Source organism: Urocitellus parryii, chromosome 5 (genome assembly GCF_045843805.1).
Source record: "Urocitellus parryii isolate mUroPar1 chromosome 5, mUroPar1.hap1, whole genome shotgun sequence".
Taxonomy (NCBI): Eukaryota; Metazoa; Chordata; class Mammalia; order Rodentia; family Sciuridae; genus Urocitellus; species Urocitellus parryii.
In genome coordinates, this window is record NC_135535.1 from 141714739 (window position 1) to 141734474 (window position 19736).

Genomic DNA, 19736 nt, shown 5'->3' on the forward strand with positions numbered 1-19736 from the left:
AACTTGCAGCCGTAACTCTTTACCTCTGGGCAGCTAGTTTTTGAATCCAAGGCTATTGAACTTATAAATTTCCTAGCTAGCACAGAATCTCCTATGAGCAGGGCATCACCATCAACTGGGCAGTTTTTGATGGGCAGCTTCACACTGAGAAAAAGGGGAGGTGTTGCCTCTGTCTTTGGGCAATTTAAAGTAATGATTCATTCACCATTCCCAGCACAGAATCAATGTACACAGGATCAAAGCACTGGAGGCATGGTTTTCAGGCATATATTTTATATCTGGCAAATAGAGTGTCTATCTATTTTTCATCATGCATCAATACATTCGTGCATTTACATCTTTATTATATTATGTACTACTTCCAAACATGATTAATGATAATGATGAAGCTAGCAGTAAAGAAAGGTAACATATACAGAAGCCCTGGATGAAAAGCCTAAAGCAAGTGAGGGAAAATTTGATTCGCAAACTAGCCCAAGCCCCCTTCAGTAAATGAGGTTTTACAGGAGCACAGACCCACCCTCTATTTTCATGTTGCTTCTCCCCATTTTTAAGCTACAACAGAAATGAGTATTATAGTTGCAAAGAGATGATATGGTCATAAACCAAAAATATGTTATCTCAGGGGTCCTACTTGGAACATGATAGAGAATCAACCCAAATTTTGAAAACCAGTAAATAAGCAAAAAAATTCTGTCTTTCCTATGTGAACTGGACATTAAGTTAACCAAATATTTGAGAAAGAAAAATTTCTCTTTAAAGCAGTATTTTGACTAGTGTATACTGAATAACTGAAATGAAGTAGTCAATTGTCTAGGAATGACTATAAGTCACAAAAAGATAACCAAAGAAACTTAATGTCTAAGAAGCAAAAACTATGATTTATTTATTAAAAAAAAAGAAAAAGTACCTAGATCAGTCCAGCCTCCAAGTCTAAATACAGATTTACTGAAATAAAGAAGGCAGAGAAAAATATGAAACAATTTCTTCACAATGTAGTCATCAAAATCCAGGTTCCAGAAATCTATTTTCTTAAACAAATAAATATAAGGGATAATAAAAGAAGATCTAAAAGCCTCCACCAGAAGACTGCTAGAATGAATAAATAAATTCAGCAAAGTAGCAGGTTAAAAAAATCAACATACAAAAATCAGTAGTTTTCCTGTACAATAATAGTGAATCTTCCAAGAAAAAAAAATTCAGGAAAATAGTCATATTAAAAATAGCCTTAAAAATAAAGAAAGTGCCTAGGAATAAGTAGAACCAAGAAGACGAATACCTCTGCAATGAAAACTATAGAACACTGAAAAAGAAAGTGAAGAAGACATAAGAAGATGGAAAAACCTCCCATGTTTATGGTCAGGAAGAAATAATATTGCTACAATATCCATATTATCAAAGGCAATATACAAATTCAATGTAATTTACCATCAAAATGCCAATGATAATCTTCACAGACCTAGAAAAAATAGTTCTAAAATTCATTTAGAAATATAAAAGATCCAGAAAAGCCACAGAAATTTTAAGCCAAAAGAGCAATTGTGGAGGCATCACAATACCTGACTTTAAATTATCCTACAGATCTTCTCCTTAACAAAGGCAACAAAAACATACTTTGGATAAAAGACAGTCTGTTTTCCAAATAGTGCTTGGAAAACTGGTTACCCATATGTAGAAGATAAGACTAGATCCTTGCCTACAAAAACATCAACTCAGAATAGATCAAACACCTGGGAATTAGACCAGAAATTCTGCAACCAGAACAATACATGCATACCTATGTTTATAGCAGCACAATTTACAATAGTCAAATTATAAAATAAGTATAGGTACTCATCAACAGATGAATGAAAAAAGAAACTGCTGATATATACAAACAATGGAGATTGTTTTTTCAGCCATAAAGCAGAATGAAATTATGTCATTTGTAAGAAAATAGATGTAACTTGAGAAAATTATGTTTAGCAAAATCAATCAACCTAAAACCTCCAAAATAATCCAACCTCAGAAACTTCAGGGTTGATTATTTTCCTTCATGTGGAAGACAGAAAAAAAGCAAAAAAGAGGTGGTGGTGAGAAATCTCAAAATCAAATGGAGGTTAGTTGAGAAATAAGGGGAAAAGGGAAGGCCAGGGAGGGAAAGCAAGGAAATACTAGAGAATGATACTGGTCAAATTAGATTATTATATCATGTGTATGTATGAGATGTAATAACAAGTCCCACCATTATGTATAATTATAATATACAAATAAAATATTTTAAAACTGTATCCTAAAGAAAAATCAAGGAAAATAAAAAATCAGTAGCAGTGATGAAGCCTACAGATTAAATGAGACATAAGAGATCTATTGATAGGTCATAATGAGTAGACCATTTTTGAATTTTGTTGAAAATAAATTATTAATATGAATACTGACTACATACATGTTGGCATTGGAAATTTTTTGCTAATTTTGATGAAGTTATCATAAAATTATTAAAATTAAGTTTTAACAGTTCTCATCTTTGAAAGACATATATCAAAAATATTTAGAGTGTAATGTTGTATCTCTGAGCAGTTTCAGAATAATGCAGTAGGGAGAAGTTTGGAATGGATGTAGAACTATTTCTCAGCATATGTTAACCTTGAGATGGGTAATTGATACATGAAGATTCATTGTAATTGTCTCTGTAATATGTATATATATGCTTGAAATGTTTCATACTTTGATCCCCTGCACTGAAAACACACATTTCATACTGAAAGGTTAAGATGTTTTAAATATTCCTAGCCTTGAATTTATTAAAGGAGCTTTAAATTTTTCTATTTAAATTATTAATTTTTATTTAAATATTAAATTCAGTTAGAGTACAGTTGTAAAATTTACTTTGAAAATTATGTTGTTATGATAAAGAATTTACACTATAATACTTTTTTAATGAATAAAACTTCTTACTTTTATTGCCTTTGTTCATGTGATATATGGTAGAGCTAAAGACCACAGGGTAGCTAATTCTGAAGCAAAGAAGAACCTTCAGACAACTAATTAATTAACCTCAATTTACATAATGCTCTTAGTATTTGCATAGCTAATGGGCTAGGGATTGATTGCAAGCCATTAACAGTTATTAGTAAATGAAACTATGTTTGAAAAATATGAGTTCGTATTTCAAGTTTTAGGGGCAAAAGTCAGTTATGAGATGTTAGCAAAATTCAGAGCATCAGGCATTAAACAAACTAACATTTAGCTTTATAGACTTCATGCATTTCTGAAAGGATAATTCTGAATGTGCTAATTGATCTCACCTCTATGCATACAGAGGCACATACAAACATACATGTGTATGTTAGGTAAACTTTCATTAGCCTTACAATTATATTTAAATTACAGTAATGGGAGCTAGTTTTGTTATATTTAACTATAAGAACTTCCTATATCTCTATTCCTAAAAATCACAGGTTTTTCTCAAGAAATGCCACATTCTACAACCTAAATATTCAACAAAATTTTTTCTAAAGCTTTTCAACTATTTCAAAGAAACATTACAAAATTTTCAACTAAAAATTTCCATTTATTTGTATGTGCAATATTATATAATTTAGAGCTACCCTATCATTTTGTCAACTTGTTTAAACAATTCAATTTACAAGCTGAAGCATCCTCTGTATTTATATTAAAAAATACTGCAGTTTAATGATTTTAAAGCTTAAAAAATGTGGTCTGTTATTTTGAAGGAATTTAATTCTGCCAGTATTCATTCTGACTGAAAACAGTTTGAATCCTTTAATTTCAAAGACACATTGTATATAAGCTGTTTTTTTTTCAAATGATCAGATAGTACTTTCACAAGCAACTATACAGTTCCCTCCACTTGTTCAATAAATAAGGTTTATAATAAATAAGAAGAATTACCTTTATCCAATTATTTACAACATCTTTTAAATTTTTTGTCAGTGCCTTTCACAAATGGACTTTCACTTGGTTTACTGTGTGGGTCAACTATATTTCACTGAAATGTTGAGAAAAGATTTTAGCTTCACAAAGCAGTGTTAAACTCCAACTCTTCATTTACTGTCATTTTTTTTAAGTTCCACTGAAACTTTCTTGTGTTTGCAAGATGGGGTTATAATTTTTTCATTTTATAGAGATGGGTGTGGATTAAATATGATGTTACATGTAATTTGTGATTATTGTTAGTCACCAATTGAAAAATGTTTTTCCCTTTGCTTTAAGGAAATAAGTAAGTACAAGAAGCCACCTGGTGGGGCTGGGGTTGTGGCTCAGTCATGGAGCTCTTCCCTAGTATGTGTGAGGCACTGGGTTCGATTCTATTCTTAGCACCACATGTAAGTAAATAAAAGAAAGGTTCATTGACAACTAAAAAATATTAAAAAAAGAAGCCATATGGTTCAGGCAATGTCTAGTAAATACACATCCATTATAGTTTATGTTTTATATACTTATCCAGGGTCTCTCCAATAAATTAAGAAAAAAGGTTTATTATTTAATATATATTGATAATAATGGTATTTTAACAATATCACATACATAGTTTGACAACAGTATTTTACTGCCTTGACATTTCAAGAGTATGAAACCTCTCACAGAACTGCCATATACCAGCTATTAAAATGAATGATAATCATTTCCAGGTATTAATGATACTCCTTTGTTCTCCACTGAGAAATTTATTTACATATATATTTAACTAGAATATCAGCAGAAACACTATAAAATTCTTGACAAGCTCTTAAGTAATATAACTCACTTTTTGAAGGAACTCGGATATTGGCGAGGACCACTTCCAGGGAATCGGCTTGGACTCTAAGCACATAACTTGTTCTTGTTTCGTAATCCAGGGGTGCATTCACATAGATGACACCTGTGATGTTATTGATTCCAAACTTACCTAGAATTTAAAATACAGTTACTAGTCATTTCCTTCACATTTGCAAGGGAATAATTCTCTTTAAAAGTTAGTCTGGTTTCAAAAACACTTAATTGTAGCAATTATAAAGTGTAAAGTATGAAAGTGATAAGGCACCAGCTTTGGAAACTATATTCCAGCCCTGGAAATAATAGACATCAGTATTTCCCCAAATGATACCTTGAAATTATAATTAATCATGTGTGTTGTTTTGAGATTCTTCTGGATATCAATGCTTCTGTGGTCTTTATGCTTGAAAAGTGGTATATAATACGCTACTCACCACCACAGGTTCAGATGGTCTTCTACAATAGTAAAACATTTTAGATACATCTTTTAAAAAAACCATTTAATTTTGCTTCACCAAATATTTTCTGGTTTTCCTAATAACTATACTTTCAATAATTTAATGGATCTTACTCTATGGATTAGTGGTCTGCTAAGAACCTCTTAAAGAACAAATGGGTTATTTAATATGTAGGTTATACTTTCAAATTACTTATGATTCTAATTATCTTAAATATTTTCATCTGATTTCTATATTTTAGAAATTTGTATATATGCAAATATATAAATATATATTTTTAAAGTGAAAAACACAGAACATTTTTCAGTTTATAATGCTGCACCGTTTGGATTCTCCACATCCTTTCCTCACTTTTCTCCGTATCATTTATGACCGTCTAAAATATTACATATTTATACATTTGATAATTTTTATTATCCATCACCTCTCATTGGACTGTCAAATCCTATGAGTGTAGGGATCTATTCTGTTTACTGTTCTATCCCTAGAGGCTGAAAGAAAATTAGTCCATAATAGATGTATAATAAATATTTGTTGAATGAAATAACAAATGAATTAAATGTAAAACAGTAACTTCGAGGGATAGATGATAATAAATAGAATCATATTGCTATCTTCAAGGAAAAAAAACAGATGGAAGTAGAGAGGAAAAGTGTTGTAACCAATTGAAGGACTACAGCTTTAGTTAGATGCTGGATGTCCAATAAATAAATGTAAAAATAAATAAACAGGAAGCTCATTTTTTATCTAGGCGGGAGGCATAATGGCATCATATTAGCAAAAAAAAAAAAAAAAGAAATGCAATGAGGAAAGTAAGATGTTGAGCACTGGCTGTAGGGGCAACAGTGTCTAGTAATAGTGAGTCACTGGCAATTTCATTGGTTTCTTGTGAAAACACAAGCTAAAAATCAACTCACCTTCTGCATTTCCTGAAACAATGGAGTACACAATACTTTGATTGATGGCTGCAGCAGAAATTACACCAACTGTGGTCCCCCTGGCTGCAAGTTCACTTACTGGAGGAGGTCTGTAAATTTAGAGATAGCAATTTATTTATTTTAAGATTATTTTTTAAAGTCACTTTAGGTTCACAGAAAAATTGAGGGGAACTTAAAAGATTCCCCCCCATATACCTTCTGCTCCTACATGTACATAGCCTCCTCCATTAACCTCATCCCATGTTACAGTGCTACTTTTGAGACAGTTGATGAAACTGGATTACATGTCATATCCACCTCAAATCAATAGTTTACTTTATGTTTTAATTTTGGTGTTACATATTCTGTGGTTTGGACAAGTGTTTAATGAACAATATTCACCATTATAGTATCATACAAAGAATTTTTACTGCCCTAAATACTCTTGGCACTTCACCTATTTGTTCAGTCCCTAACAAACACTTATCTTTTTTTGTAGGTCCAGTTTTACCTTCTCCAGAAATGTTATAGAGAAATGGAATCAATGTATAGAGACTTTACAATTGAAATCATACTATACAGCCACTATTCAGATTCATAATATGCACTTAGCCTTCTTCTTCATCTTTTCATGGCTTGCTACCTCATTTATTTTACAGCTGAATAATATTATATGAACTAGAAGCACTGAAGTTTATTTCCATATATGAAGAAGCCTTTGTTGCTTACATGTTTTGACAATTGAGAATAAAGGTGCTATAAATATCAGTTTACAGGGTTTGTATGGCCATAAATTTTCAACCTCTTTGGGTAAACACAGAAGAGTATGACTTCTGGATCATATGGTAAGATTTGGTTTAGTTTTAAAGAAACTGACCAAGTAGATATACAGATTTTTGTTCTTTTCATTAATGAGAGTTCCTGTTGCTCCTTATTCTTACCAACATTTGTTGTTGTCAGTGTTCAAGATTATGGCCATTCTAAGAGATGTGTAGGAGTATCTATTTGGAATGATAAGAGTTTTGATTTTAATAATAGAGTGTGTGTAATATTATACATGTGCAAGTTTATTTGAGTAATACCACTATCTGGTGCTTCAGAGAAAATACCATATTAAAACTTCAAATCTAAAAATGATGTTCAAAATTATGCAAATGATCCTGGTTAGAATGCCTTATAATATATATTATTTTAATTAAAATAAAACATAATATTATTCTATTATCTGCCATATTACATACAAAATTATTTTCAATTTCCAAAGTAACTTCTGGACTGAAACCAATAGTTACATGCATTTGCTAACTCAAATTTTTGAAATAAAATGTTGCTCTTGTGTTCATATTTGAGCAGATGGGCTTCATATATTTTTTTTTCTTATCCTAATCCTGATCTACTATATTTTTTAACTATATCAAAGTATTTGAATGGATAGCATAACAAAATTCACATTTCCTTTTAATTCACTTATTTTGCTTAACTGTAGACATATTATTTCTCTAGTAATTTGGTATCTATATGACTTCAAAAATATTCATTAATACCTTATTTAATTTTCAAAATATGATTTTATAAATTGGTTATCATAAGTAGGCTATCATAACTATCTTCATAAATTTATACCAAGCAATCATTCTCTATAATTCACAATAATTTAATGTCATCCATTTTTGATAGATTTAAAAAAGGATTACGTATAGGATCTAAGCAACATTTCTTCATCTTTTTTCTATTCCAGTTACTATAACCAATCTGATTTCTGTAAGATTAACCTCTGGCCTCAATCTTTTTTTAATATGACAGTGGAATGCATTACAATTCTTATTACACATATAAAGCACAATTTTTCATATCTCTGGTTGTATACAGTATATTCACACCAATTCATGTCTTTATACCTCTACTTTGGAAAATAATGATCATCATATTCCACCATCATTAATAACCCCATGCCCCTCCCTTCCCTTCCAACCCATCTGCCCTATGTAGAGTTCCTCTATTTCTCCCATTTCTCCCTATCCCACTATGAATCAGCCTCCTTATGTCAAAGAAAACATTAGACATTGTTTTTTTTGGGGATTGGCTAACTTCACTTAGCATTATCTCTCTAACTGCATCCATTTAACTGCAAATGCTATGATTTTATTCTGTTTTATTGCTGAGTAATATTCCATTGTGTATATATACAACATTTTTTTTTCTATCCATTTATCTTTTGAAGGGCATCTAGGTTGGTTCCACAGTTTAGCTATTGTGAATTGTGCTGCTATAAACATTGACTAATAGTGGGATAAGGAATGGGAGCATGGGAGGAATAGAGGAACTCATAGATAGGCAGAGGGGTTGGAGGGGGAGGGAGGGGGTATGGGGTTATTAAAGATGGTGGAATGTGATGATAATTACTATCTAAAGTACATGTATGAAGACACGAATTGTTGTGAATATACTATGCATACAACCATAGATATTAAAAATTGTGCTCTATATATGTAATAAGAATTGTAATGCATTATGCTGTCATATATATATTAAATTTTTTTATATAAATAAAGAAATTGGATGTAAGAAAACTTTTTGAAATCAGATGGGTTATAGTCATAGATTGGAAAATTTTTGAAAAACTGAATTTCTTTCTTGAGGAAGTAGATATTACTTGCCTATTTTGTTAGTGAGATGAGCTAAGTTTGATACATTCTATAGTTAACCTCTTTTTTAGTCTTAATAATATATATACAAATATTTATATATATATATAAGATGACTGCTAATAATCTTTTATCTTTAACATAAAATTTCCATCTCATTTTCAAATATTAAAAATAATATTTTGTGTTCATTTTTTTTATCCTAACTTCAAAATGAGGATGCAAATATTATCATGGGGTAAAGAAACTGGCATAATTTAGAAGGCATTTAAATCCTCTGCATACCACTAAGAGCATTTAAATTTCTATTTGTTAGTGAATGTTTAAAACAGATTTACTTCTAGACAAAATATCTTCTCATTAACCTTTGTCTTAATTGTTGCAGCACACTTCTTTTTATGAGAATAAAAACATACTATAAAAACGCAATTTTCTCCTAGCTAGAATTAAATGAACCTCTCTGATAATGAACATTAGATTGCAACATCTCAATTATTTTCTATTTATTGCCAGGAAGACCTATTTTATTATTGTTTTATGCCCTGGAAAGTATCACTTACATTATTGGGCAAATTACATACTCTACTTGGAGTCACATATAATTTGAATGTAAAACGAAGGAGTTGGTGTAAATCAGGGCTATAAGGTCAGATGAACAGAGAAGGTAGAATCAAAATCAAATGAAATAATGTGGGCTGGGTATAAATGAATAGGGAGAATGAAACTAAGGAATGGGACACTGCATAAGTACTATGCAATAATTGAAGCCCAGTGTGATCTTTCCAACTGACAAAGGATATTTAAGTATTTTATATGAATTTTATGAACTATCAAATTTTGGCAATTAATGGACATTTACTTTTTAAAGCATCATGGAACAAAATTTGTTTTATAGGCTGGTAGGTTTTTTTTTTTAAATAAATGTATCTACTAACACGTTTTCAGTTCTTCCATTTTTTTGACTGATAGAATGTGATTTATCATTCTTTCTTTTCTTTCCAGTGAGTATGATCAAAATCTATTGTTTAATTTCAGAAGAAATAATTATGGCCAAATAAGGAGTTTCTCAGAAGACTTAAAAAACAAATATTTCACTATTAATTCATATCCCTGCAATACATTCATTTATAGCATGTGATGTATCAGCAGCCCTCTTCTAATTTAACTGTTTTTTTAATTTTAATTCATTATATATGAAAGCAAAATGCATTACAATTCATATTACACATATAGAACACAATTTTTCATATCTTTGGTTGTACACAAAGTAGAGTCACACCATTCATCTCTGCATATATGTACTTAAAGTGATGTCCATCTCATTCCACTGTCTTTTCCTGCCCCCATATCCTCTCTTTTCCCCTCCCTCTGGGAGGATTAGATGAATTCTAATTTAACTTTTTAATGCTTGACTCAAAATGAAAAGTTACTGGGTCTCTGAAATTCAAGAATACCAATTTTCAAAACTAAATTTATTGTTGGTAAGACTCACAAAAAGTACACAAAATTAAAGAAGCACTCGAAATAGGGTTCATATGTACTCACTGAATTGGAATAAGATTTAGTTTAGGGAATGTTTTGTCTTTTATTTATATAAGATTAAAACATCACAAAAAATAAAATAAAAAAATAAAAAATCCTAAAAAATAATTTTTAATTGTGAAAAATAAGAGAACTATACAGCCAAAGATTCAATATATCAAGTAAATGGTATACCAAAGTAAACTGTATGTCTTTAACAGATATGGACATCCAACACTAGAAAGACCAATGGTTTCAGGCCTTCAGGAAAGACCTTCATTATAAGGTCTTTCATAAAAACATGCTCTAAATTGGGTGTGATGGCCATGTGCCCTGGAATATCTCGAAGAGAAACATTTCTAACTCCCTAATGGCAACTCTGAATTTTATTGGCTATTTTAAACCAAGTTGACATTTTTTCACAAAAATTCTGAAATCATCTTAATTAATTCTTACAGACAAGCTTAAATAATATTTTTATTATAAAACAAACTATGATAGAAACTAATTTTAAATTTGGTTATCTTGTTCATAATTCTATTTGCATTGTATCAGACTCCCTAAATTTCTATGTAAAACAGCCATATATTTTTTTTAATTAATAGGCATTATTTTTGTTTTTGTTATTGAGAAAAATATTAGATAATGATAGTTTCATAATGCCTAGCATTTAACTATTTATAGATCCTTCCAGAAAACCTTGATTACTACTGAATTATTTTTTATTTCCTTCTTATTATCATTTATATTTTAAATGACAATTAAAAGCACAGGTATTTATATTGTACAGCATTTGAAATTTTTATACATTGTGTAGTGACCAAATTAAATTAGTTAATATAGGGATAATTTCACATATTTACTTCTGGTGAGAATACTTAAAATCTACTCTAAGTAATTTTCAAGCATATAATGCCTTATCATAAACTATAAGTCACCATATTGTACAAAGGATCTCTTTATCTTACTTCTCCTAAGTAAAATGTTGTATCTCTTGACTAAAATCACTGAATCCTCCCTCACCATCCAGTCCTTGATAACAACCATTCCTTTATGATCTTATGAGTTCAACATTTTTTAGGTTCCACTTATAAATGAAATTATGTCTTATTTCTTTCCATGTCTGTACTATTTCATCTAATATAACATATTCCAGGTTTATCTTTGTTGCAAATGGCAGGGTTTCTGTATATTTTAGGGCTGAACAACATTCCACTGTACATGCCAAGTTTGATTTCTCCATTCATCCATTAATGGGAACTTAGGTTGATTCATTTCTTGGCTACTGTGAATTATGCTCCAATGAAAAGGGTGTGAAGATATCCCTCAACTAACAGTCCAAGTATAAAATGGACAAAGGACTTGAATAAATATTCTAAGACAAAATATAAATGGTATGTGACAAATATACAATAAGTAATTGTAGAAAAAAGTACTTACTAACATGAACTTGGCAAAGACTCGAAAATTAAAACAGCAATGAACCACCACCTCCTACCCATTAGCATAGCTATTAACAAACAATGCTTCATATAAGTTGTTCCACATGGATGTGTTCTGTCTTACCAGGGTCATTCAGCCCAGGATGCAATGGAGAGAAGTCAAGGGACAACTAGGGTGGCATAGTGATGCTCTTTGCTGTCCTCCACGCAATGGAAGTCCTCCCTTGGGATTAGTTATTAATGAACCTGCCACAGACTAACCTAAAAATCTACTATTTTTTCTCTGTTTTTTTTTTTGTGTGTGTGTGTGTGTTGACTTTATTTTTTAAATACATGATAGTGGAATGGGTTACAATTCTTATTACATATATAGAGCACAATTTTTCATATCTCTGTATATAAAGTATGTTCACATCAATTCATGTCTTTATACATGTAGTTTGGATAATGATGTCTATCACATTCCACTATCATTGACAACCCCCAGCCCCCTCCTTTCCCCTCTCACCTGTCTGCCCTATCTAGAGTTCTTCTATTCCTCCCATGCTCCCACTTCCTATGCCATTATGCTTCAGTCACCTTATATAAGAGAAAACAATCAGCATTTGTTTTTTGGGGATTGGTAACTTCACTTAGCATTATTTTCTCCAAAGCCATCCACTTACCTGCAAATGGATGGCTTTTTATTCTCTTATTGCTGAGTAATATTCCATTGTGTATATACCACATATATCCATTCATCTACTGAGGGGAATCTAGGTTGGTCCTATAGTTTAGCTATTGTGAATTGTGTTGCTATAAACATTGATGTGGCTGTGTCCCTGTAGTATGCTGTTTTTAAGTCCTTTGGGTATAGACTGAGGACAGGGACAGCTGGGTCAAATGGTGGTTCCATTCCCAGTCCAAGAAATCTCCATACTGCTTTCCATATTGTTTGTAATACTTTATATTAGACAAAGGCGACATAAACATTCATTGGAGAAAAGATAGCCTCTTCAACAAATGGTGCTGAGAAAACTGGAAATCCATATGCAACAAAATAAAATTAAACCCCTATTTCTCATCATGCACTAAACTCAACTCAAAGTGGATCAAGGACCTAGGAATTAAACCAGAGACTCTGCATCTAATAGAACAAAAAGTAGGCCCTAATATTCATCAAGTGGGATTAGGCCCCAACTTCCTTAATAAGACTCCTATAGCACAAGAATTAAAACAAAGAATCAATAAATGGAATGGACACAAACTAAAAAGTTTCTTCTCAGCAAAATAAACAATCTGTGAGGTGAATAGAGAGCCTACATCTTGGGAGCAAATTTTTACCCCTCACACATCAGAGTACTAATCTCTAGGGTATATAAAGAACTCAAAAAGCTAAGCACCAAAAAAAACAAATATCCCAATGAATAAATGGGCCAAGGACATTAACAGACAATTCTTAGAAGCGGATATACAATCAATTAACAAATATATGAAAAAATGTTCATCATCTCTTGCAGTTAGAGAAATGCAAATCAAAACTACTCTAAGATATCATCTCACTCCAGTAAGAATGGCAGCTATTATGAAGACAAACAATAATAAATGTTGGTGAGGATGTGGGGGGAAAGGCACACTCATACATTGCTGGTGGGAACTGCAAATTGGTGTAGCCAATATGGAAAATCTACTATTTTTCAGACTACTCCTTCTCTTTTTCTGAACCTCTTGCAATGTCTGTTCACTGTCACTATATTCTTGCATATTCCAGGATGCCATGCAGTTGGAATCACACAGTCTCTTCAGACTAACTTCTTTCCTTATCAATGTTTACATAAATTTTCTCCATGTTTTTATGACATGATATCTCATTTTGCTGTATTGCTGAATAATATTATGTTGTATGTATACATCACAAAGAGCTAGATTTTAGTAAGAAAATTGACCAAAATTAATCAAAACCTCTTGTTTTAAAATACATCTTTGTCACTAAATGCATGAACCAGAAAAACTGCTTTATAATTTTTAAGCAAAATATTTCAATTTTCTTTTGAAGACATAAATCGCTCACACTTGTTTAACATTTTAAATTATTACTGAAAACACAGATTTAAAAAAATCTCTTTCAATTAAATACACTTAACTATATCTGTCATCTAATGACTATACTAAAGTAACACAATTTACATTGTCCAAATGTTAGACCCAGATTTACAGTATAAACATAGATAAAACAATTATTATACAATTTAGAGCCTACTTTTATTATTGTGCTCAAGGAGTAAAAATAAAAGTAAATGTTATACACGTTTCATAAAGTTCCTAATTATATTAAATGCCATGCAGTTTAAGATATAAAAGTGTTTGTAAATAGATACTATAAAATTTCACTGGGATTCAATCTGGCTCTATTGCTTTCTTTCTACAGAGAGACAAATCTAATTTATTTTGACATGTTTAAATTCAATATATTTGCAAATCAGTACCAATTAAGAAACTGTTTTTATATCTACTATGAGGGAATTTAATGAAAATGAGAAAAAAATAAACACCCACTGGAACTCTTATTATTTGTAACCTTGGAGTACTTGCATCAGGGTGATCTAAATTCAATATATCTAACTAAAAAAAAAGTTTTAAAAAGTGATAAATTGGGAGGCTGAGACCAGCTTTATCAGAATTTCTAGGATGAATTGTAGATTAGAAAATTAATAAAAACCAATTGTTTATATGCTGTTTTTTACATTTTTCCCCTAAGTGTGTTCACTATTAAGAGTTTTACTTTTATTCAGATCCATAAAGCATCCTCTTTTTAAAGACATGACATCAGAAATCTAAATAATTTCTTAAGCCATTCTAAAAGTAAAACTCTTATCTGTGGGGGTCTGTATCTATGTTTTACTTTATTACTATTCTCATTTCTTGAGTTATTTGAATCCATCATAGTCAATGTCTCTCAAACTGTCAGAATGTGCTGAAAAAATATCTTGAAATTTTCAAAATGTAACACTAAAAATGATCTGATTTCAGAGGCCCATTAGGTCAGGCTCAGGAATATGATCTGCAACAATTGGCTAGATGGTAAAGAGAGTAGGGGGTTTGAAATCACACTGGTAAAGAAAAATGGGCTTCCTTTCTCCATCTTTTCCTCCTTCCTATGTCCTCTCTAACTTCCAACTCTCTGAGTGGCTTGCTTTAGTCTTTAAGCTTACAGCCATGGATGATCTTCCAAAACCTAGAGCTAACCAGATAGTGCTGCTTCTGATTCTCATAGATTGCAGTTCTGCCATTGATTAGCTTTATGACCTAATTGCTTGGCTTCTCTTATTTTACTTCTTTTTCTGTTAAGTGGAGACAATACTTATTTCAGAAGTTTGCTGATTGTACTAAAGGACATTATATGTACAAAAAGAAAACTTTTCCTTATGCTGATCACAAATTATGGCTATTAACATCATTATTTTATAATTTCTGCTTCTGGAAGAGTAGCTTGAAGATAAAATTATATGTGTACTTTTTTCTTCTAAACAGTAGGAACATACAAAAGATGAAGTGACTATTTTAATGAGCTAATACTGTAAAATATGTCTTATGCACTGTGATTTTCCCTTTATAGATCTCAGCATACATCAATTGTACATACAAGACAAAGATAATATTTTCCTTTTCTATTTTTATAGTTTTAAATCCATAGATAATTTTTGGCTTCATTCATATACAACTACCATGGGATGATTCTGATAACTATAGTGGGCATTGAAAGTTAAAAACAATAAAAATAAATCACCAAAATCCAATAGTTTTACTCACATAAGCTTACACTTTCATTCATAAATTCTTTACTGAACACATGCTGTGTCCCTATGATGGATGAGACAATGCAGATACAAAGACCTGAGAGAGGAAGTGGGCCCTAGGTGCAGGGAGGTTAGAGCCTTGCCAACAAACCAGTTACAAAAACTCTCAGGGTAAAATTTAGTAAGTGCATTAATATCAGACTCCTAATGAGAAAGATTATATGGTAAGTTCCTAAGGATCTACAAATCTAGCTGTAAATAGAATTAGGGGGCTACAACTTTTGAGGGAATAAGTAGGCCAAGGATGTTCATAACTGAATGACTGAACTACCTACTTAAACAGGCTATGTTGTGGGTCTCTATATACCTAGTGGTGAACTCTGAGAAAACAATTTTGTACTTTAGTTAATTTAACTATATAGTGGGAGCTCTTTTCTCTTTTAAGGATGAATTTGTATAGTTGGTCTTTTCTAAAGACAGTTAATACATTTTCAAACCAGTCACTTAATGTTTTTATTTATTAATTTAATAAAGTTTATGCTTCTAGATAAGAAACATAAAAATCATCAATCACTATGGGATCTTAAAGTATATTAGTGTAATCATACAAATAATATTACAATATAAAAATAAATCTAGATTTAGCATCTGATATTTCTATTCATTCTGCATAAATTACTGAATGTACTTCCTCAAAAAACACAATAGTTGGGCTGGGGATGTGGCTCAAGTGGTAGCGTGCTCGCCTGGCATGTGTGGGGCGTTGGGTTTGATCCTCAGCACCACATAAAAATAAAATAAAGATGTTGTGTCCACCGAAAACTAAAAAATAAATATTAAAAGGTTCTCTCTCTCTCTCTCTTTAAAAAAAAACAAAAACACAATAGTCATTTAAGAGTCATGAGAATTTTTGAAAAATTAGAAAAAAACGTTATTTCCTAAATTGTTCACAGCCTAGGAAGATTGTGAATGTTTACAATTATGCCATTTAGGAAAAAATATATATATAATATAATCAGTATATATTATATAATATAATATATATAATATAATCAGTACTCAGTACCTTAAAGTAGACAAATTCATCACTACTTGAGGAAGTTGAGGTACTAAATTTTCTTCTATATTGTTATTAATGAAGTTACAATTAACATATGATGCTTAGATGTAAATTTTATTATAATTAAGGTAACCATAAACAAATTTCTTCCCTTTTATAATCACTTGCTTTTTAAGCCAATAACAATTATGCCATGAAAGTAATAATTTTCAACATTTCTTTAAATTATTAAAATAATAAAATAACTTCAAGCTTAATTAAAATAAAGAATATGCTCTAATACATACCTGTGCACAGATTTTTGTTTTTGAAATTTTGCTACTAAATAATACATCTATATCATCTCACTTTGTTCTTTCATCCACACTGTGTTCATATTTGTTAAATTTAAAAAACATATTCAAAAATCCTGAGGAATTCGCTTTAACAAACAAGAAATCTTCCCAACAAATATGCTAATTTGTAATTTTGAAATTTTTAGGTTCCAAGTGTCCATTTACTAAAAAACAGATTCATTATTCTTAGTATGTCTGATTAATAACTCGTTTTTTTTTTTTTTCTTTTCCTGCCAACTACTTAGTGTACTGAGAAATTAAAATAAAGAAATAAGTTAATAATCTAAAACTTCCTCATCCCAGAAATTCATTTTAATTGCAAATACAGATATTATAAAATTAGAAATATGTACCAAAACTTGAATAGATTTTTTAAGCCCCATCATTTTTATGTCATCATTCTTAGTATACCATTTACTTCCACAGAAATTTAACACATTTTAATTTCCTGATATATTTATTCAGGTTAGAAGGTATTGGCATGGTATGTGAATTAAAAATACAAAGTTTTCTTTGCTGTTTCTCCCGTTCAGAACTGCAGTTTGTTTTTCCTTTCCTTGTATCTAATCCCTGCCATGAACTTGTCCAACAAAACAAGATGATAGTGACATTGTTGCTCTCATGAAAATAAGACCTTGTAACTTTCTTTTGCATGTTGTATAGGTGCTCTGAGATTGCATGTGAAGAATATGAGAACAGTCTTTTTTTTATTATAAAAAAAACCAAAAACACGTTGGGGAAAGCTCAACTCCTCTAGTTGACCTAGCCTAAGGAGAGTGCCCAGCTGAGATTAGACCTTGCAACACACAGGAGTATCAAAATACATAAATTGTTTTTGTCTTGAGTCACTAAGTTTTGATATAGATAACAGAAATTGTTTCCTGAGAGTGGACTATTTCCATAGCAAAATATGAAAATATATGGCCCTAGTTGTGAACTGGCTGGCAGGCAGTGGCTGGAAATGAGCAGTGAGGCTGGAGAACGGGAGAACCATCTGTTAGAGGAAGCTGTAAAGTTGATGAGAAAATAGTTGATCAGGGCTAGAAAATGACAATTCTTGCTTAGTAGTTGTGAACCAACTGGCAAAATTGTCACAGTAACTTGGAGGAGATTGCCTTATGAACTAGTGAATTTGGGGATGTTCTTAAGGGAGTTTCTAAAAGGGTCTACCGATTCCTTCTAGTGAATTTTTTTTCTTTGGTACCAGAAATTGAGCCTAGGGGTACTTAACCACTCAGCAACACTCCCTTCCCCTATTTATGTTTTATTTTGAGATGAGATCTCCCTTAGTCTCTTAGGGCCTCAATAAGTTGCTGAGGTTGGCTTTGAACTTGTGATCCTCCTGCCCCAGCCTCCCTAGCCACTGGAATTACAGGAGTGCACCACTGCGCCTGAACCTTATAGTGACTTTTGATGATATATATTAAAAAGGAGAGGGGAGACAAGAACAGTATGTTATGGTTCTGCTGTTTCATCATTGTGGTTTATGTAAATATCTTGTGTAGTTCACAGATATTTGAATCAAGAGGAATAGCACCCAAAGAACCTTGCCCACATTTGGACTTGACTTAAATGTGATATGATTCTGAATTCAAGACTGATTTTTTAAATGGAATAAAACTATTGGAGATCCTAAAGGCCCAAATGTTTGTTTTTCTATATATTTATTTGTTTGTTTATTTTTTTGGTACCTGGGATTGAACCAAGGGGTGCTTTTCCAATGAACCACATCCCTTGCCCTTGTTAAAAAAAAATCTAGAGACAGTGTCTTGCTAAGTTTCTCAGCGCCTTGGTAACATGATGAGGCTGGCTTTGAACTCACAATACTCTTGCAAATGTTTCCCTAGTAGCTAGGATTACAGGCATGTGCCAAGAAGCCCAGCTGTTGCTTTGCATATGGCAGAAATGTAAATAACTGAGGACAGAAGATAGACTGTGGTGAATATTTTGAACCCATTATACAATATACACATGCATCAAAAGATCACACAGTATCCTGTAAGTATGTTTAATTTTTTATGCCAGTTAAAAACATTGTTACAAATATTTCTGTTCATCCTATCAGGAAGGAGAATTTACTTTGCTTCTATTTGAATTTAGGGTGGTCCTGTGTGTTGCTTTGATCAAAATAATTTGGGGTATGTGTGTGGTGGGAGTTTTAGACTGGGGGAAGATTGTGTGACTTTCAGCCTTAAACTCTGAGCCCCAAGGCTTCCACTCAGTCCTGAGTAGCAGGTAAAATCACCCAGTCTACCTTTCTTATGCATGGAAGATTAAGGGTACAGAGAGAAACCCAGTCACTTTCTCAAATCGGAACCACCATCCCATCCACAAGCTAAGTATATAGGGACCAAGATAATTTTTAATGTTTTCTCAGCTCCATTACAATTTAAGTAGGTTTCTTCAGCCCCTTTGAGAGGTAAACATTTAAAAAAAAGTTCTTTCCAGGTTTATAATTGAGCGATGGCTTTGTCAGTAAGCTGTAGGTCATCCCTTTGGTTTCTCTGGAAGTGTAGGGAAATAACTCTGATGGATTCATTGCTCTAAGTAGAAAAATCACCTCCAGTTATGAAGATAGGAGGTCATTTGCCTTTCCTTTGGGGTAAGAAAATTAGCAAAGGTGGATGGCCTCCTTTCTGCTCTTAATACTCCCTAGTCATTTGTTTCAGCTGAGTTAAGTTCAGAATAGCTTTGGTCTCTCTCTCTCTAATTGGAATGACCTTTAGTAAATTCTTCCTTGAGGTTTAAATCCGCACCAGGAATACTCAGCCATCTCATGAAATTCTAAAAAATAGAAATTTACTGTTTTACATCATTGGGTTTA

At 31.7% G+C, this 19736-nt stretch overlaps 1 protein-coding gene across 1 annotated transcript in view; it reads right to left on the bottom strand.

Annotated features, from left to right (window-relative positions):
* Positions 1-19736, bottom strand: part of LOC144255073 (protocadherin-15-like) — a 435746-nt gene that overhangs the window by 88591 nt on the left and 327419 nt on the right. Inside the window, 2 exon segments of the mRNA XM_077799104.1 lie at positions 4751-4891; positions 6134-6243. Of these exon segments, the coding sequence (XP_077655230.1) occupies positions 4751-4891; positions 6134-6243 (251 nt within the window).